The sequence below is a fragment of the Ambystoma mexicanum genome, chromosome 2p (assembly GCF_040938575.1).
Source record: "Ambystoma mexicanum isolate Mex_15411 chromosome 2p, UKY_AmexF1_1, whole genome shotgun sequence".
Lineage (NCBI taxonomy): Eukaryota > Metazoa > Chordata > Amphibia > Caudata > Ambystomatidae > Ambystoma > Ambystoma mexicanum.
This window is the reverse complement of record NC_090923.1, coordinates 1144910511-1144931620: the sequence shown is the minus strand read 5'-3', so window position 1 is coordinate 1144931620 and position 21110 is coordinate 1144910511. Positions and strand designations below refer to the sequence as shown.

Genomic DNA, 21110 nt, shown 5'->3' with positions numbered 1-21110 from the left:
AGTTTCCAATGCCTGTCCACCTATCAACTGTTAACAAGGACTGCTCACCACAGAGCCGGGGTAAAGTCTCTTGATGCTCTCCATGATCTCAGCTTTACGCTGCTGTCGGCTGCTCTCCTGTCGGTCAATGCGGGCATCTCCCAGCTGCTCCATCACTTGATTCAGCTCCTTATTGATCTCATCTATTCGCCGCTTGGCTTGCTCCACTTCCTCAGTCAGGTCTCCCTCGAGGGTCTTCTGCTCATCCAAGGATTGCCTGAGGGGAAAGACCATTAAACAGAATTGTGAAAGACACCATGGGGGTACAATAAACTGTTATGGGAGAACATCACGGCGGCATCAAGCATTAAGTGTGAGTGCCCCATGAGGGAGGGTGGGGAGAGGCCAATAATGAAGGACGACAGATCCAGAGGCAGCACTAGTATAGAGCCATACCACATACCACATGCACAAGGGGAGTTTCACGTCACTTTGGCATTGATTTAGTTACGGTTTCAGTTAATATGATTTTGCAGTCTCCCAAACTGGGCAATTGGCGGAAAGAGTTTGACAGGGCTAAGTGGGTAGACAAAAAGGAATGCTTTTGCCATTCTATTGGAGGCAGTATGACCTTAAGTTTTGGATGAGCATAAATGCACCAGCAAAACAGAGTGTGATACTTTTTCCTGTCTGGGGGGGCTTGAAATACAGCATGTGTGGTATAACATCAAAGGGTGTGTGGGGCATTTGCCAATACTGGACGGTATACAGACTGATCATAAACTACCAGACAGCCGCTCATTGTGGCAAGAGATCGATTGACCATTTTTGGGTGGTACTGTCTGCAGTCAGACACGCCCCAGCTCTTTGCTTGGGGTAAAGCGGGTGCCAAATACCTTGTCTCACTATCGAGTGGTATTTGAGCTATAGCAATATTATAAGTTATCGTCAAAAGGGTGGGGGTAGATTTTAACAGGCAGATAGGAAAATGGGTCTAACTGCAGAGCAAGACCTTCATTTGGAGATGTTGCGCTATACAAGACTATTTCACATTACATGTAGAGGGTGGGAGATTTGTTTCTTTGGAAGGTTTATGGCTTAGCTTTTATGGCCACACTCACTTGCTGGTGGCGATGTATTCCTCAAGTTTCTCAATCCTTTTTTGGTTCTCCTCGATCTCTCGCAACTTCTGCTTTATTTTTGCCTGAGAGAGATGAGAGGTAAGATCAGACCCACACAAGTAAAGACTACCACAAGCAAAGTTCTTCAGTAGGAGGAAGCAGGGTGCATTGGGAGATATGAAAATAAAAGAGACAGACTGGGATGTTAGGCAAGATTGTATGCAGTACCGTGTGGGAGCCTGCACCAGCCTTGTCCTCTTGGCAATAGTTAACCCAACCTTTGGTATAAGTATGTACTCCACAAGTTGGTAGAGTGACTGAGCAGCCAGGCTGATCTCAAGAGGGGTCAATGTGAGCTGTAGGGTTGCAACTGAGTTTCACAGCGACAGGTATTCAAATAAACACTTCCACTCAAGGTTTCTTGATTAAACAATTATGAATTAAACAGTCAGTCTGTTAGGCAGAATTACATGCAGTACCCTATGGGACAACCACACACAATTAGGACTACAGGTGTAAGCAAGACCAACCTTTGGTATAAGTCTGTACCACACAGTTTGTTGGTAGCGAGCTGAGCAGCCAGGCTTACCTCAAGAGTGAATGTGAGCAGTACAAGTAGTTTCACAAAGGACTTTCAATCACAGTTGTTCAAGTAGACACTTAAACTCAAGGTTTCTTGGTAAAACCCTGATTAATTTATTTACACAATCATTTATAAAACATTTCACTAGAAGAAGGCAACTTAATATTATAGACCAATACACTTCAATACAAAAGTTTGAGACAGTTCGAGCGCCCCTGAAAAAGGAGCCAAATGGCAGTTCAATTACTTAGCAGTGAGCAAAAAGGTCAAAAGTAAGTAGAATAGATTATATATACTTTCTAGCAGTGCAAATAGTTTCAGTTCACCAGAATAGTTCAATTCAAGTCAATAGGACAGGCCAAAGTCAATGGGCTAGTGTTCTGGATAGGCAAGAGCAGTTCTGGAATCAAACGGTAAAGGCATTTAGGCGAAAAATAATCATTTGTGGGGTCACAAGCTGATTAGGCCTGCAAGTTGGGAAAGTTTCATGAACTTTCACTGCGGGAGTGGCGTTCTCCCAATCAGGTTGGCACAGTACCTTTTTATGAAGAAAACAAACGTTGCTGAAGTCGTGGTTCTTGGCAGTTTCCTGCAGATCTTGCTGTTCCTGAGCCTCAGTCGTGGGGACAAGAGGGAGGACGTCGGGGGACTCCTGTACTGCACGGTATCGTTGAAGAAAGCAAACAAAATTGAGTTACTTCAGTTTCCAGCAGCTGTAGATGCAAGAACACAAACTGGTGTCCCTCTCCCTGGTAATCCTAACCAGCCTTGAGAATGGTATCCTGGTGGTTTACGAGTTGATTGGTCCCATCAACTCAAAGGAAGAAGCCGTTCTTCAAGGAGCTTCTCTGTAGAATGGTGTTTGGCAATTCGGACCTGCAGCAGGGCTTCACTGGGCAAACCAATGGTCCAGTGATTGCAGCAGCCGTCCTCTTTCAGCTTGTCTTTGGTTCTTTCGTTCCAGTGGTCGACTCTGCTCTCCAGTCCTCCTGGAGACTCGCCTTTTAAACAGTTTTCTCCTTTTCATTCCAGCCTAGCTGTCACTCACCAAGCAGGGTAGCAGTCCCTGCCGGACAGTCATCCAGCCAATCACGCCACAGTGCATTTGGGTCTCCTAAGAGACTAAGCACAGGTAGTTTCGGGCACCTCCGTCACTTCCTGCCCACCCCAGACACTCAAGACGCCAAGGGCGAACTTCAGTCCCGAAGCCTGCCAAAGGGGCACTAACAAAGGGACCAAACCTGGTTTGGTGCGTAGAGATAAACACTAGAAGGACCTTTCCAAAAAGAAATGGCGAAAAAATAAGAAAGGGGCTTAAGGCGCCATCTTGGAAAACATGGCTCCTGTGATTTTTAGCTAATGGTGTTCGCGGTCGGGAAAAACATCGTAGTTTGTTGTAAAACCACTGCCACAAGCCTTTTCAATAGGAAATGGTAGCATTTGACTGCTACATGAGTGTTTAGACAAAGGGGATACTAGGTAACCCCTCCAGCACTCCATTTTAAGATGGTGTGTGCTGGGTTTATGAATTTGGAAAAGACTAGTAAAGTCAATTTCACTTTACATTCTCTGGGAAACAGTAGTTTATCCCAAAGAAGGTTTCTAAACCTTTGGGAAGTCTAAAAGACATCCCTGTGTCACTACACTGAGGGTGCTGTGTAACACATGAAGATGATGCCTATGGAGTGATCTAAAACTCCATAATCAGAGAACACAAATGTAAAACATACATCAAAAACACGAGAGTGGGGGAAAAGCCTCAAAATCCAGCAAAGTTGCTGGGGGTCTCTAAGGTGAAGGGAATTGGCACATGTCTGAGAATTCTCCCTAACACCGTTGAATAAGCCTTCTTTAGAAGGGAGCAAAACATGTGACACTTAAATATACTTCAAAATACACACTCAGTTTCAATAAATCAGTAGATACCCTTGTGAGATGGCACACAGACACTTCCTACACCCTCAGGTGACTTGAGTAACTAGGACACTGTGGACATTAATATATCACAGACACATTTAGAGCAATACTGAGTATGGTGTCAAAAGGAAGAAAACAATGGTTAACAAGTTTCTCAAACTGGTAAGTAATTTTGATCCCCAATGCAATGTAGGTCAACCCTTTTCCAGCTATACAAGTAAAGAATGCATGACATTTTGGAGGTACAGATCAAAACACACAATCTGAGGTTAGAAGAGTATCAGGGATCCAGTACAGCCAATGTCACTTGAGCAAAGTCTAGGGGAGCTAAGGTTCTTCTTGAAGGTAAGTAAAAAGTCTTGCACAATGTTAGAGTTTTTTTGTAAAAGAAATCTCTGTTGGGCCACAAGCTGGGAGGCTTGTGAAAGGCAGAGCTGCAATCATTTCTACAAAAGGCAGTATATGCAAGTTTCCATTGAGAACAAGCAAACTACACAGCCAGAGATAAGTACCCCTTAGTTCACAGTACCTTAGGTCTGAAGAAATTGATTCCAACTAGCTTCTTTTCCCGATGTATAGCAGATCCTGTTGTTCCTGGGCTTCAGTCGTGGGACAAGAGGGATGACGTCTGAGGACGACTCCACTACGATTCGAAGGTCGGCGGCAGCAATGGCCAAAGTTCTGATCAGAGGCACTTTATGGTTTCAGCTTCTCGCTAATAGCACCACTGTGGTTCCTGGACACCGTTTGAACTTTCCTTGCTTCTGGGGTGATAGTTCAGAGTCTAACTCTAATGTCTTTGAAGAGTCGGAGACGGCAGATAGTAGCCCCTCTTTGCCTCAAACTGCCCTTTTGCCTCAAGCCGTGTCCACTGGGACACCACAAGGTCCAACACTTAGTCCAGGATATGTGTCACTTGAAACAATGAGACTTTAATTGGAATGTAAAAGGTTGCAAGCTTAAGCTGAAGCCAAGCATCAGCACACCAAGCACAGGGAACTGGAAATGCAACATGCTCTTGAAATGAAAAGATGATCTCTTGAAATTGTTTCCCTCCCAGAGTCCTCTGTGTCTTCCTGTCCCAGGAGGCCTCGCCTGCCTAAAGAAGCAGTGATTATGTATGATGTGAAACTTCATATTTTGGATTGGTTGGGTTCCTTTGAGTACAATCATGGGATGCAAGGTCTCACAGGGAATCAGCCAATTCCTTGGCTTTTGTCTAGGCTGCCCCAGATTGCAAATGATGCTGTAATGGAGGTGGGTGAACTTGAAAGACAGGATTATGAGAATGTGAAGTAGGCCTTGATAGCCAGATTTGGGAAAACTCCTTCCCAGTACCTTAAGAGGTTTAGGACCCTCAAGAAGACTGATGGTACTCTTTGGGCTAACTGGGTGTGTGAATGTCTGAAAAACTTAGGTGGTTGGACAGAGTGAACACCTTTGAAGGAATGATGAATCTGTTTTTGTTAGAGTCTATTTTTGATGCCTGCTCTCCTGAGCTGAGACAGCACTTGGCTGATTTAAAAGAGATTGATCCCAAAACATTAGCAAAGGCTGCTGACTAGTGGGTTGCCAACAGGGCCACTCACAAGGATTCTGGGGCCACTCACAAAAAAAGGACAAGCGGAAGAAGCACAACAAAGATGGAAAAGAAACTGGGGCTTCTCGTGCTTCAGTGAAGCATGAGAGCCGGACACGCAGGGACCATGGAAGACCAGATACTTGTAGGGATTTTCCCATTGACACTAAACAGACCACACACAAGGAACTAAGACATGCAAACCATTATGGCCCAGATTTGAGAAAGGCATGTAGCTGACACAAGTGTAATCAGAAGGGCACACACACTGAATAAACAAATGGTGAAATCTTAAAATTAAATTTGGGGCCTGTCTTTAATGAGTATAAGTACAAAAACCAGTTGGGGCCACTCGTACAATTATCCCAACAGGCATAATAAAGTGAAACCAACCGCATTACTTTTGGGTGAAGAGGCACAACCAATTCATAGGTGAGTAACTTAACCTGATACATACTTTACAGAATAGTGCCACACACATTCAAGTTAAGTAAGAACTTTTGTAACTGTTCACTCTCAGAATTACAGTTACCAACTAACTTCTTTTGCCAGTAAGTAACTTTTGAACACTTATTCTATTTTCTAGGCAAAAGGACCACTCCTTTAAAAGACTTTCCCTTATTCTTGGGGCACGAGTGTTCTCAGTGGCAGAAGAGGGAGTTGGGGGGGTCACTAGGGTCTAGTGTCCAACAGGCAGTGTCAAGATAGGTTAAGTGGCAAAAAGCAGAGTTCCTAAGGAAGACTGTTAGAACAAGTAAGTATTTTACAAGGGTCCAGGGGCTTCACAGATGAGACCCTAGGAGGATGCTGCAAAGGCCTGCGTGAACTGGATGAGTAGCCTCTCAATCACAGAAACACCCCAAAGCTATACAGAAATCACAAAGGCTTAAGGTAGGTAAAATACCCAAGCCAGCACAGGAAGATTTTTCAGCAGGACGACTTCAGGATCTGCAGCCAAAAACCCAGTCGGCAGATTCCTTGTCGTGGTGGCTGAAAACAGGACCTTAGAGGGATTTTGCAGCAGGGATCAACAGGGAAGGCTTTAGGCAAGGTTTTCCTCACGGCTGGATGCGGTTCTGTGGATTTGGCGCCTTTTCAGGAGCACAGAAGACGACAGCATATCACTGGTCGGATTCTCATCGTTACAAAGGTCCAGCACTCTGCTGAGGGGACTTTTCTGACTTGATTCGTGTCTCTGAGACCCAGCAGTATTCTGACAAAGTTTCAGCGAGATTCTAAAGACCATACACCGTACAATGGCTCCAGGTCCCAGGGTATTGCAGCCCGCTAGGCCGCAGCACGGCATGGGATGGCTCAAAGGGCAGGTCTTCTTGAGTTCGTGTGTCACCAGGCTCTGGGTCAGGGTCATTTGAGTCCCCAGGTTGATTGGAAGGAAGGGCTACAGCAAGCTCCGGTTACACAGCAGGCTCTCCGGTCACTGGAACTCTTCTCAGCCGCAAATTCTTCCTCTTCGGTTTTAGTTCTAGTGGTCGACTACCTCTTCAGCTTCCAGGATCTGACTCTTATGCAGAAACCCAGCCAATCCAACAGCCTTGCAACATTCAAAGTTGGGGGGGTTGGCAATCCTTTCAGGACAGCCAGCCTTCTACTTTGAACTGGAATCTCGCACTCAGGCTAGAAGACAAAGGGCTGTAGAGTTTTGGACTCCTCCCTTGCTTCCTGCCTTTACAAGCACAGGACACCCATCGAAGATTAAAAAAAAAAAAAACACACAAAGGAATTTCCCGTCCTGGATGTCAGGGGAAGGAACAAGGAAAGACAAGGAACACTAATATGGCGAAAAAACAAGGCAGGGGCCATTTTCATAAAATGATCATCCATGGGTGCCTTAAACATGGCTGTGCACACAGCCCAAGGTAAAGGTGCACCTAATAAATAAAAGGTGTCACTGCCACCAGCCATTCAAGGCAAGTGTGTCCCTGTAACAGAATTGTTACAGTTTTAGTGTGAAAGGGGATACATTACATCTCCCCAGCACTCCACATAAGGTGGGGTGTGCTGGTTTCACCAAATAAAATGTAAAAAGGGATCCAAAGATCCTTTCTACCCTTGGAAACTGTAGTTCTCAGAAGGTTAGCCAGAGAAAGTTAAAAGGGGAGCCCCTAGGGCAACTCAGCAACAATAGGCACATATTGCAAAACAGTTGTCAAAGATGATAACTTTTAAAAGACACTATGGAGTGTCTTAAAAATGACACCCATAAAAGATTCTGTGAGTGTGGCAAAAGGTTCCCACTCACAGAGGTATAAGGAAAAATAATCCACCAGTAAAATCAAAAGGTTCTGGGGATGACACAGGTCAGGAAGATGTCATTACTATGAACATCTTACCTAACAATCAGACATCCCACATTATCAATGGCAATACCTGTCCTGGATTGGTTTGCTGTCCTTTGTGAACCACATCCGAGTTGCTCTCAAAGTGGCTATGTTACAGCCCTGGTCCACTGAGTCCTACTACAGACCTTGGACACAGAGTCAATAATGGTCATGGCTCTTAACTCGTTTACCATGCATACTAAAATAAAGAATTGAACTTAAAGGCCTTGGTATGAGAGATTGAGCGCCCAAGAAATAGTCACTTGCCAAATAAAAAATGCAGGTAAGTGACATGCTGTTAACCTCACAACTCATGAATTTTTCACCTCTTAATGGAAAAAGACCAATATGTGCCATAGCAGTGATGAGGTCCTAGCATGTGCTTGGCCAGACGCTCCTCATGTCATCACTGTTAAGATGGATTTCTGGAATCTGGCCTGGTGGACACATTTTTAGGAGGCCACCCTAGTTGGTGAACAGGGTAAGTCTGAGAGGTTAGCCAAAACCCAATTAAGGTAGCAATGGAGAGCAGTCAAGGCTATTCTAGTTTTAGTTAGTTTCATTTTAGCATTTATATAGCGCTACAAACCCTCAGGCATCTGAGCGCAGCTTATTACCCACAATGTGTGGTGCTCATTTATCGACCTCGGAAGGATGAAAGGCTGAGTGTGGCCCTGCCGGGATTCGAACCTGCGTCGGCAGGCTCTGCACAGATGTCACAGCAAGCGTTCTACTCGCTGTGCTATTGGACCGGCTCTCGGGTGCGAGACTGGTGTCAGGGGAACACAATGAGGTCACACTATAATTCAATATAGACAGGAAAGTATAAAAATACAGAATTTATTCTAGGCCTTAAAAACACACTAAAACATGAAATAAGCAGGTGAGAATATCACACAACACAAACATATGTATAGTCACCATAGATTCTTAAAATGCATTCAATGACAAATCAATAAAAGAGGTAAGTATAGTGATGCAGCAAGATGGAACCAAGTCCCAAATGATGTTCGCTAGCTTCAGCAGTCCGATCCCATAAAGAGGGGCAGTGTGCACAAAGGTCACAATGCTTCTCCCCAGAATGTATCTGTAGCAGGTAGGTTACTTGTGTTGGCAATTGTTCAAAAGCAGAGATGCATCTAAGTTAATAGGCAAGTAAACTGTTCTCATCTTTCAGGTTTTACTGCTCACTTTTGACGATCAAAAAGCAGTGGAATGGACGGATACAAAGTGACGTGTTCTCAATGTTATCCTATGGAGGACAGGGGGGGAGACAAATGCTTTGCGCTGGAGGTTGCATTTCCAGCAGTTGGTTCTGGTGAGAGGTGCAGAGGAGCTGCAAGGATTCTTCCAGTCAGGTCCAGGAGCAGAGTGAAACCCTAGACGATGGGGAAATGCAGAATGCACTGATACAGTCCTCTTCAAGACACTTCACAGAAGGGAGAAGCAGAGTTACAGCAACGGCCACCACACAGACGGGTGTCCATCCAGTCGCGTTGTAGCAGTCCATCCAGGACAAGATCCCTTGAGGATAAGAAGCTGAAATTCGGCAGGAAGGTGACATCACAAGCCGCCGAACACCAAGGTTCTGCCTTCAAAGATGGAACCGTGACGGTTCTATCAAGGTAGCCCACTGGAGAGCCGGACAGTCCAACGGGTGGTCCAGGAACACTCCCTAAGGCTCAGGACGGCTGGATCCTCGAGAACCCGTCGAGACTGGTTGGTCCCACCAGTCCAGGGGTTGCAGCACCTCGCAGGGCCTGCGCAGATCCAGTAGTCCAACAGGCTTCACCGGGCCAGGCGCAGGAAGAGATGCTGGGCCTCTTTGGGAGTCTTCTTCGGATAGTCAGTCGGCTGTTCTTCAACAAGGGTTTCTTGGCTCCAATTCCGATTTAAAGAAATGGCTGCAGGAGTCCACTTATCCAAAATCCAGCTTGGAAGGAAGTCAAAACCCACCAATGGTATGGATCTGCACCATTCAAGCAGCCAGTATTTGTCCAATCAGACAACTATTTCACTCATGCCCCATCCATACCTACACTCACTGGCTTCATGGATGTGGAGTGGGACCAGACAGTCTCTCCCACCCCTTCTTGGACATAAACGCACACAAAAAGGCATCACTTTCCCGGGAAAGTGCATGACCTTTTATGGGATTTCCTGCCTAGCAAGGCAGGAAGAAGGTGAAACTAAAATATGGCCAAAGAACAAGTGAAAATCTCGTGGTGTGGCCATTTTAGGGCATGTTTAGTAGCCATACATGGTAAACACAAATATGCACACCAGAAATAACACAAACATTGTAAAAACAGAATTGCTGCCACCAGGTTGTCCATAGACCCATATAAACGTAATCAAAAATCCCAAGCGTAAAAGGCTACGGTGATAGAAAAGTGCCCCATTGTACTGCATTGCAAGATGTGTGCAAGGTTAAAAAGTTACAAAAGGGATACATTACTCAAAGCAATCGTATTTCTGGTGCTTGTATCTGCTTAGATTCACACGCTCTGCATAGTCAGAAATCTAGTGGAAGTCGCAGATTACTACAAGATTTGTTTTTGAAACTCCAAAACGGACGTCAACAGGGAGCGTTTATTAATACTATCCCTAATGTGACGTGTACTGTACCCATGGTCCTTCACGTGTCGAGGTCCCTCAGATGGTTTGTTTCTGACATGAGGTTGCAGGAAGTGTAGCGCGAGTACAGATGTGATAAAGAGGAAATAGCGATAACCCAGAAAAACATCTATGCGCCAGTAGGTGGGTGCATGTGAATCTAAGCAGCTACAAGCACCATAAATACGATTACGGTGAGTAATGTATCCCTTCTGGAGCTTGTGGATCTGCTTAGATCACATGCTCTGCATAGATTAGCGAGCAGTATCTGGAGAAGGGGGTAGGAAGTTAGAAGGTACAGCAGCTAAGAGTTGTTTTAGGACCGCTTGCCTAGAGTGTCTGTCAATACAACAATGCTGTGTGAACGGATGGACGGAGATCGATGTAGCAGCTTTGCAGAGGGACGTTTGCACGAAAGCCAATGGAGCTCCTGTAGCTCTGGTTGAGTGTGCTTTAGGTGTGAAAGGTAGAACTTTCTTGGATAGGGAATAGCAGAGTTGTCTGCATTGGACTATCCATCCGGATATGGTCCTTTTTGATATGTGAACGCCTTCTCTACCAGGCGCTATGGAAACAAAGAGTTGGTCTGTTTTCCTTAGGGGTTTTGTTTTCTTCACATAATACAAGACCGCCCTCTGTACATCAAGTGTACGGAGGCTTCTTTCTCCTGAATTTGGTAGATTTTGAAAGCAGACGGGATGTTCTATAGATTGATTTACATGGATCTTTGAAGTGAACTTAGGTGAGAACCTAGGATGTGTTCGGAGGACAACCTTGTCCTTGTGTATAATGAAAAAGGGGTCTTGTACAGATAAAGGCTGTAGCTCACCGACTAGTCTTATGGTGGTGACCGCTACCAGGAATGCAGTTTAATAGGTTAGATGCGTTAGGCTAGCCTTTTGCAAAGGCTCAAAGGGTGGCCCCCATGAGCTTAGAGAGCACAACATTGAGATCCCAACCCGGGGGAGGGTTGGAAATGGCGGTTAAAGCCTCTTTACCCTTTTCATGAATACCTTAATGACAGGGACTTTCCACCAGGACACCTTGTTCTGTGAAGTGGTGCAAGCGGATAGAAACGCCAGATGCACATTTAGGGAATTAAATACTAGGCTGAGTCTAGTAAGTAAAGCATGTAGTGTAAAATGCTATCTGGAGAACATTCTAAAGGGCTCAGTGATTGTGATGTGCACCATACCACAAATCGTTTCCACTTATTAAAACAAGTGTCTGGTGTTGGGTTTTCGTGCCTCTTGAGGATATCCACACACCTTTGTGGAAGGTTCAAGAGGCCAAACTGTAGGACTTCAGGAGCCAAGCTGCCAAGTTCATTGATTGTGGGTGGAGGGATGCCCCTTTGTTTTATGTCAACATGTTGCATGGGCACAGGGGCTTGATTGGGACGGACATCGCCAGCTTGAGCAGATGTGGAAACCAAGAATGGCTCGCCCACATAGGAGAAACCAGGATCAGGGTTACTTGTTCCCGATGCATCTTGTGCACCATCTTGCTCAGGAATGGTGTCGGGGGAAACGCGCAAGCAAATTTCCCCGACCAGTTCATCCACAGCGCTTTTCCTTTGGACCACGGCTGGGGAAACCTGGACCCGAAGTCTGGGCATTGCGTGTTTAGCTTTGTGGCGAACAAGTCTAGTGTGGGTGACCCCATAGTGAGAATATTCTGTCTAGGATATCTGTCGAGTTGCCACTCATGTTCTTGTGATAGAGGGTGTCTGCTGAGGGTATCTGCCTGGGAATGGAGTTCCCCCGAAACATGTTGAGATGTTATAACATGTTCCGCTTGAGTGCCCACTTCAATATTTTTTGGGATAGCTTGGACAGACTTTGAGAGTGTGTGCCCCCCTGATTGTTCAGATAGAACATGGCCGTGGTGCTGTCTGAGGACCTGCACCGTTTGATCCTTGAGATGTTGTTGAATGGCTTGAAGAGCCTTGAGGACTGCGAAGAGTTCCAGGAAGTTGATAGGTCTTTGGGCTGTAGCACGTGTCCACTGGCCGTGGGCTATGTGTTGAAAGAAGTGAGACCCTCTCCCCATCAGGCAAATGAGGAGTCTGTAGTTAGAATCGCTTGCGCTGGTGGAACGCCTAAGGGTTTTTCTCTTAGCAGGTTGTCCCTGGACCACCATCGAAGAGCCTGTACCAGGGTTAGCGAAACAACCACTAGATCGTCCCACTGACCGATTGCCTGAGACTAGTGTTTCGCTAACCATTCCTGCATTGGATGCAGGTGGGCGTGAGGAACTAAATGAATGCAAGAGGCCATCATCCCGAGCAAACGCATTCCTTTGCGTACAGTTATCTGGCGACCAACCTTGTATTAATGTACCTGCAACAGCATATTTTGTACTCTCTCGTTTGAGGGGAATGCAAGCTCCTGCTTTGCATTTAGAATAGCCCCTAGAAATTGTTATATTTGGCTGGGTACTAGACTATTTTTTCTAGTTGATGTATGTTAGGCAAGAGTTGGAGCAGTACCCTTTGGGTGCACTACAACAATCTTGACCTCCTGGCAATAGGAACGCAACCTTTGGTATAAGTCTGTACTACACGTGTTGGTAGTGTGGCTGAGCAGCCAGGCTTATCTTAATAGGGTTAAATGTGAGCAGAAGTGGAGTTACACAGATTCAAAGTGACAAGTATCCAAATAAACACTTATGCTAAAGGTTTCTTGATTAAACAATTATTAATTTAAGTTAGTTTGAATAAGCCTTTTTCAGAAGGGGCAATTTAATAGTAACACAAATACACCCCAAATAGACACTTTGTTTCTCTAAATCAGCAAATACCCATTTGGGGTGGCACACAGACACTTCCTACACCCTCAGGTGACAAATAACTACTGACTCATTACAATGGATGTTTCCGCACTCTACACAAGCATTCTCCACAGTAAGGGACTATGCACAACAGAATACTTTTTAAAAACAAGATCCATATTTTATGAGCAGAACCAGATGATTTTAGAAATGTTATACTTTACCTTGAACAACAATATTTTCACATTCAACCAACAATTATACAGATCCAAGGAACCGCCATGGGTGCCACATATGCCCCATCTTATGCCAACTTGTATATGGGGCATTATGAACTGGAGCACACATGGCGACATCCATCTTTCACCCATCATAACAACGTCATTTTCTGGGGTTGTTACATTGACGACATTATGATTTGGAACAGCACCATCCCAGAATTCAGACTATTTCCAACACCTTAACAACAACACTTACAATCTGAAACTCACCACTGAATACAGTCAATCACAAATCAACTTTTTGGACATCACCCTATATATATAGAAAACATGATCCACAAAACGATGTATATAAAACCAACAGCTGCAAACAGCTTACTTCAAGCAACAAGCAATCATCCTATTCATGTCACCAACAACATCCCTTATGGAGAAATGTTAAGAATAAAGAGGAACTGCACTACTAATGAAGAATTCACCAAACGTGCATCAAAAACCATGCACAACTTAAGAAAGAGGATACAGTCAACATCTGATCACAAGAAGCTATCACAAGACCTACAACAGAATCAGAACACAGCTCTTACAAGACAAAAGACAATCTACAACTACCAGTTCACAACACAAAATATGTTTTCTCGCCACGTACAGTACCAAAAAAAAAAATCAAAAGGATCCTTCAACATAATTGGAACATTCTAAAGGTAGATCTGCATCTGCAAAAATGACTAGATCGTCCTTTAATCACTTTCCGTAAAGCCAAAAATCTCAAAGACAAACTTAGTCCATCCCATTTTCAGAGACAAAAACCCACAGTAAAAATACCAGAAACAATGTGGACACAATCACCATTATGAGGGAACTAGAAGTGTGGTCAATGCACAATGTGCAAATACTCAGAACGCCAAAACTGCCATCCTCAAGACCAACGGTACACAAACAAAAATACAACATTTGATCAACTGCAACAGCAGATACGTTATCTATGCAATAAAATGTCCATGCCATCTTCTATATATAGGAAGCACAATTCGACAACTTAAGACAAGAATCAGCGATCACATCGGAGCAATTCAAAATCATGACCCAAGATCACCTAAAGCCATGCATTTTCTGCAAGCCCACAACCAAGAACAATTGAGAACAATTAAGAGATCTCAGGTTTTTTGGTATTGAAAAGCTATGTCCTCCCCCACGAGAGGGCAATGTAGAACAACAACTCAGAAAGCAAGAAGCCAAATGGATTTGCAATATGGATACCAGTCATTCAGGCTTAAATTGCGACCAGGAGCTATTTCACTTTCTAAAAACAATATAAAGTACAACTTGACTGTTCCTCTTACTGTTACAGTCTGTCAAATTATTTCTAAACATATCCAAGGTTTCCTTGTAACATTATCATCATGTCCTATCATATTGTTCAGCATACAAACAGTTCAGCATATCTGTCTTTTTGATTCGACTATGATATTTTGTAATTTTGTTATTATGCTTTATTCTGTTTCTCTATGTAAAAAGTTCAGCTTTGTCAACACTAATGGATATTTGGAATGGCATCACCTAAAACGATGATAAATCAATCTTAGGGTCCTGTCACATGCAAATTTACTTACCCTAATACTAAAATTCATCAACATGGTAATTTCACACTAGTTAAATTGACATTTCATTTACCGTTAGACTAGCATGACAACCAATCCAAGATGGCCGCCATACGTGCGACTGACGTCATCGCGCTTACATACGCGATGGCGTCAACACGCACTATTTAAGGCGGCCATTATTTTCTAGACTCACAGCAATCGAACCGCGAGCACTATACTGATCGCCAACTTTTCATTCTATTATCAGGTAAGCCTTTTTTTTAAAAACAATTAGCTAATCAACCTTTTAGCATTATAGGCTACACTAGAGAACTATACTCCAATAGTTATAAATAACCAATATGCTCATTCAACTTTAGGAATGCCACCTACGGCACCCACATTTTCAAATTGACTCTAATCCAAGACCTCAACATCAATGAGCAATTAACCAGGGAGTACTTTTTCTTATTTGACATATTTATGTTTATTTCATAGTGACACGCCAAATATTGTTCCGTCTTCATTTTAGAGGGTATACCATACATTAGCTACGTGTTACGCTCACCTGGTATCCACAGGGACGCCACCCAGCCGGGCTACTCGCTGGTATGCTTCGCAGCTTTGCCCTGATGTGGTCTGCGGGGAAGGTTCTGCCTTGTGGTAGAATTGGGCATGCTCTCCGTCCTTCCTTCTTTGCAGGGGCGCGTGGTCTTTCATGGGAGAGTGCGGTCCAGTTACTTCACTGACGCCGGCCCGTTTGATATTGTTCAGGTAGGTCTTATTGCTGTTCTTTAGTTTTGTTGCTATCCTGCATGCCTTTCTTTGTTTAAAAAGTCTTTTTTCTCCCTTAGGTATGCAGAGCTTCCGTGCGGCGAACTGGCTTGTTTGAGCCCCGCTGGTAAATGATGGCACATTAAGAGCGCTATGATGCGGTAAGTAAGCGCTATGCGCAGCGCTGTGAAGTCTTGTCTTTGCTAACCTGTGTTTTCCTTCCTGGTAGGTCGCGGTGTTCTTCAGCGCAAGTGGAATTTCCGGAGTGGTGCCAGCCGAGAGGTGACCAGCCAGGTAAGCCTTTTGAGCAGTTCGTAATTTGTAAATGTCTCTACTGCTTTCTTTAATGTTGCCTCGATCTTCCTTTTTCAGGTCGTTCTGTCCGGGAGGCATGCAGATTCGAGGAAGCTGTTCTCAGTAGCTGCGAGTGTTTAAAGATGAAGACTGCAGGTAAGATGCTGCTGCTAATGATGTTCCTTTTGTCTCCTTGCAGGTTCTGCTTCTCCGAGGTTCGAGGGAATAGCTGGACACGGTGAGCGTCACGTTGCAAGCTGCAAAGTAACGCGAAGCGTGTGGTCTTGCTTGGGTGTGCTTTAAATAGCCCCAACAAAATAGTCCAGGTAAAGTAGTCCATAGGCTACCACACCCAAAACACTAGACCGCATAGCTTAGTTCTTAGGAACCAAGCTATGTGGATGCCTCCATGTTGGCTGACAATACAATAAAGTAGTTCCCAAGCACATTGTTTTTCATGGTGTATGAGCCTGGCGCCATAGGCGCCAGGACTGGCCCCATGAGGGCTTTTGAAGAGGATGCCAGGTTCTAGAGGCCCAACTCCTGACTCCACCTGGCCAATGGGTTTGCCAGAGGGGGCTTTGGGTGAGGGTTGTGATACTACCATTAAGGCAATGCTGCATACCTCAAATCAAGCTAATGCATGAACTTTATGAAAGTGAAATCTACTGTATGAAACCAATACATACCAACAGAAGAGGTCTCCATTCACTTGAAAGACAATGTATGAAAGCAATACATGTCCAAAATGACCAATGTCAACTAAATTAATTGTATGAAACTAATACAAGCCAACAAATAAGGTTTCTTTTCACCTGAAAAGAAATGTGTTAAATCAACACATGCTCAAAAAGACCATTGTAAATTACACCTCCTGAAGAGCCGCTGAAAATTATAAGCGGGGAATCATGTGTCGAGGTTTTTATTTTTAAGAGATCTTTATTTCAAAACAGATCAATTCTGTACAGAACAAAATGTTCTTTGTATATTTCTTCAAGTTTAAGCGCAGAATAGGACTATTCGTTTGTTCAAACATGTCTAGCTCAGGCCAGTCTGTAAGCAAGTCCAGACTGCAGCTAAACTTTCATTTTGGAAAAACACTTCTGTCAAAAATAACATAGGAGTGTACCATTGCTGCTAAAGGCTGGAAATCACTATGACAAATAGCTAGGACACTGTAGACATGAATATATCACTTGTACATTTAGAGCAATACTGAGATGATTGTCAAAGTAAAGAGGTTTCAGCATAAGACAAGAGATCACACAAATATTCTTAAGCAGGTAAGTACTTTTTAACCCCCAAATGCAAAGTAAGTTAACCCTTTCCTGGAAGGAAAGTAAAAAAACACATTCATAGGAGCGAAAAGGCATTCAGGGAGCCAGGCCAGCCGATGTCAATTGGGCAAAAGTGTAGGTGAGCTGAAGCACTTCTAGCAGGTAAGTAAAAGTCTTGCAGAATGTTTTAGAAGTCTTTGTAGAAAAAGCAGAATCAAAGAAGGGCCACAGGCTGGGAGGCTTGTGAGGTGTAGAAGATGCAAGCAACTTTACAGGAGCAACCAAGACAGGTCTCAACTGAGAACAAGTAAGGCTACACAACAAAGGTTAAGTTCTCTAAGACTTTCCAGTACCTTTGGTTAGAAGAAATGGTCCCAGCTCGCTTCTGTTCTTGTGTGGCTCTGCAGATCCTTTTTTTCCTAAGCCTCAGTCGTGGGTACAAGACGGAAGCCTTCTGGGGACTCCTGCAACACAATGGGACAGTCAGCGACAGCAAAGGGCAAACTTCAATTCATTGGCGTTTCAGCTCCTCACGTCTGACAGCAAATAGCAACACCGCGGTTCTTGGATACAACTGCAGACTTTCCTTGCTTCTAGGGTCCAGCACTCAGGGAAGTCCGGAGGATCTTCCTAGCGGTCGGGTCTGACTTAAGCGATCCACTCGATTTGGTGTTCCTCTCCCTGGCACTTCGGTTCCAGCAGCAGAAGTACAGCCAGCTTCGAGAGGATGCCCAAACGAGTTCACTTTGGAGTTGATTGGTCCCACCAACTCAAGGGGAGAAGTCGTCCTTGCAGGGCTTCTCTAGTCGAGGTAAATTCGGAGCTTCAGCACAGCAGCAGGGCTTCACCGGGCAAACCAAAGGTCCAGGAGTTGCAGCAGGCGTCTCTTCCAAGTTCTTCTTCGGATTCTATCGTCCAGTGGTAGACTGTCTTCCAAGCCAAAAATCCTTGCCTTTTATGCAGGTTTCTCCCATTCATTCCAGCCTAGCTGTCAATCACACAGCAGGGTGGCTGTAACCAAGGGGATTAAGCACAGGGAGTTTCGGGCACCTCTCTCACTTCCCGCTCCTACCAGACACACTGGAGCCAGAAGCGGGCTTCACTCGTGAATCCTGCCAAAGACAAAAATGACAAAGGGACCAAACCTGATTTGGCACGCAGAGTAAATCTCAAGGACCTTTCCAGCAAGAAATGGTGAAAAAAAGACGACCGGGGCCATTATGACAAAATGGGCACCCATGGGTGCTTTACCGCAGTTGCGAACGCAGCCCGCGGTAAAAACTCCCAATGGTAGTTAAAAGTAAACCACTGCCACCAGCCATTCATTGTAGACAGGGTAACAAAATTGTTACATGAGCAACTAGACAAAGGATACTAAGTAAACACTCCAGCACCCTATGGTAAGATAGTGTGTGCTGGGTCTAGAAAGTTAAATTCACTCTATGGCTCTTGGAAACAGTTTATCCAAGAGAAGGTGTTTAAACCTTTGGGAAATCGAAGACTTCCCTGTGCCACTGCACTGAAGGTGCTGTGTGTCACAATGTAAAAAGATGATGCCTATGGAGTTTGTCAGACTCCAAGACCAAAAGAAACAGTTTATATCACAGTAAAATACATGAGTTGGAAAAATGCCACTCTCTCCAGGTTGAAAATCAAAAAAGTCCTAGAGTGTAGCAAAAGTGCTGGGGGTCTCCAAGGTAGAGAGGAATTAGCACATTTCTGAGAATTCTCCCCAACAATGGAGAAACCCAGATTGAAGGTTTGTCTTTTGCGTATTTAACTTACAAATTTGAGGAGATTCCCCGGTGATTAGCCAGTCCAGATAAGGGTATACTGGGATGGACCTTCTGCGCAGGCGTGCCGCTACTACTGCAAGCACTTTGATAATGAATACTCTTGGTGCTGAGGCAATGCCGAATAGGAATCCGTTGAACTGGTAGTGTACTCCCGCCATCCTGAGAAACAGCTATTTTCTGTGCGCAGGGTGCACTGAAATATGAAAGCATTTATCTTTCATGTCCAATGTCCTGTTTCAGGAGTGGAATCAACTCCTGGAGCGTGGTCATACAAAACTTTTGTGGTTTGCATTTGTTTGCAGGGCGCAGATCTAGTACTAGGCGCATGGTAAGGTATTTCTGTGGCACAAGGAAGTAAGTTGAATAAATACCCTTGTTTACCTCATTTGCCGGGACAATCTCTATGGCGTCCTTGTCGAGTAATGCCTATATTTTGTCCAGCAGTATCGTTTGTTCTTCTGCTGTCATCTTCTGTCTTGGCAGGCGGTAGGGTGGGGCAATAACTCTATACAATAGCCACCTGCCACGGTGGACAACATCCATTTGTCCGATGTTATCCTCTCCCATGGGTGGGTGAATTCACTGATTCGGCCTCCTACTGGAGTGGCATGGGAGGTGACCTCTCCTGGTGAGGTTCTTCCTCTACCTCAGTCTCTTTTATTCCCTCTTTAAAAGTTGGATGAGGAACCTTGGCCTTGTGACTGGCCCCAGGATGAGGACTGTCCTCCCAGAGTAGCAGCCTAAGGAGCGTTGCGCACCCTGGCCCCCAAAATCTTAAGAGTTTGGAGAACCCCGTTGGGAATAAGGTCCGTTAACTGCCCAAGAGATTTAAGAGTGACAATCATCCCTGACTGCCTAAGCCAGGCATGCCGCTTAATGAGCATTCCCTGCGCTATGATGCGTCCTGCGTTACCCGCTGCATCAAGATTGTTCTTTAGGATGCAGTTCGAGATTTGTTTGCCCTCTGAGACAGTTTTAATTCTCCAGCATGGGGTCTGCCATGGATTCACATGCTCATGAATATTCCCCGTCAGGCTGGGAATCCTCGGTAAAGAAAAAATCTGTTTAATTTCTGAACTGCCTTTCTCCTAATAACCAATCACTGAGCTCTGGGTCATACTGGCCCCAGCCAATGACTGCCCTCTACCCAAGCCCCTCCTCTGTCAGCCATCTTCAGATTTTTACCGCACGTTCAAGTGTTGGCAGTCCTCATGTTTAGCTCTCGTGCTTCTACTGTGCTTGTGGAAGAGTATTACACTATTTTTTGGTCAATCGAGCCTTGTGCTCCATCGATCAACCTATACGATTAAGGGGGCCCCGTTTTCAGATTCTTCAGTGCCCCTCAAGGGTGAATTTCTTAGTGGAGGATTCCAGAAGATTCTTTCAGGCCTACGCCGCGTGGACCATGTTGAAGGAGAAGGATTGAGCTCCCCTGTTCAAGATCTTCTCCAGCTGTGGCTCACGGAATGTCTTTTCGGACAAGCATTCCCAATGCCTTTACTGCCTGTACCCGACACAAGGAGGAAGATTGTGCATTTTGCCAGGAGATGACCCCTCGCATGAAGGATTGGCACAGGCGGCTGAATGAGTGGCTACAGGCCAAGGCCTCGGCTCTGGGTGGGTTCCAGCAGCATGCCTCTCCCAGTTCCAAGAAGGCTGAGCAGGCTTCTAAGACCTTTGAGGGAAACCCCGCCTGCGGGGGTCCAACATAAGGCTAAGCACTGCGAGTCCACTGCCACTGGGAGAGCCGTTGCGACATGCTCCTCGGCGGCCAGGGCGCGTTCCATGTCTCCAGCCTGTCACCAGTCAACGCTCAGGATCTTAGGCCATGAGGAAGTCGGATCATCTGGGCAAGCTCAAGGAGAGCCCCAAGTCCGCCCTACCGGAGAGGTCTCAGGGGGAGCAGGGATCGGATCCTCCCCCTAAGGAGAAGGCCAAGCAGGACAAGTTTCCGGCCCCGACCGTGAAGGCCCAGGTGCACCCGGCGAAGGCCCAACCTTCCAATCGGGGGGGGGGGGGGGTGGTCTCTCCGATGCAGCACCACAAGACGCGACTAAGACCAGGGTCTCCCTTCCTCCCAGGAGGTAGGCTGCGTTCCAGCCCATTGAGAATACCATGGAGAAGAAGATGCCCGTCATCTCCCGAGACCTTCACTGCTGAATACAAAAAAGGTGGGAAGAAGGGGGGTAGTGGGCTGCCAGGGTACTGAGCTCATCCGTCTACAAACCGTCCAGGAGGGTAACGTAGGGAGCAGGCCCT

At 45.3% G+C, this 21110-nt stretch overlaps 1 protein-coding gene across 1 annotated transcript in view; it reads right to left on the bottom strand.

The window, feature by feature from the left end:
- The window catches only part of SMC1A (structural maintenance of chromosomes 1A), a 642162-nt gene that overhangs the window by 442172 nt on the left and 178880 nt on the right, over positions 1-21110 (bottom strand). Inside the window, exons 8-9 of the mRNA XM_069645240.1 lie at positions 1101-1183; positions 49-256 (exon numbers count right to left, since the gene is read on the bottom strand). Of these exons, the coding sequence (XP_069501341.1) occupies positions 49-256; positions 1101-1183 (291 nt within the window). The remainder of the gene's footprint in view (positions 1-48; positions 257-1100; positions 1184-21110) is intronic.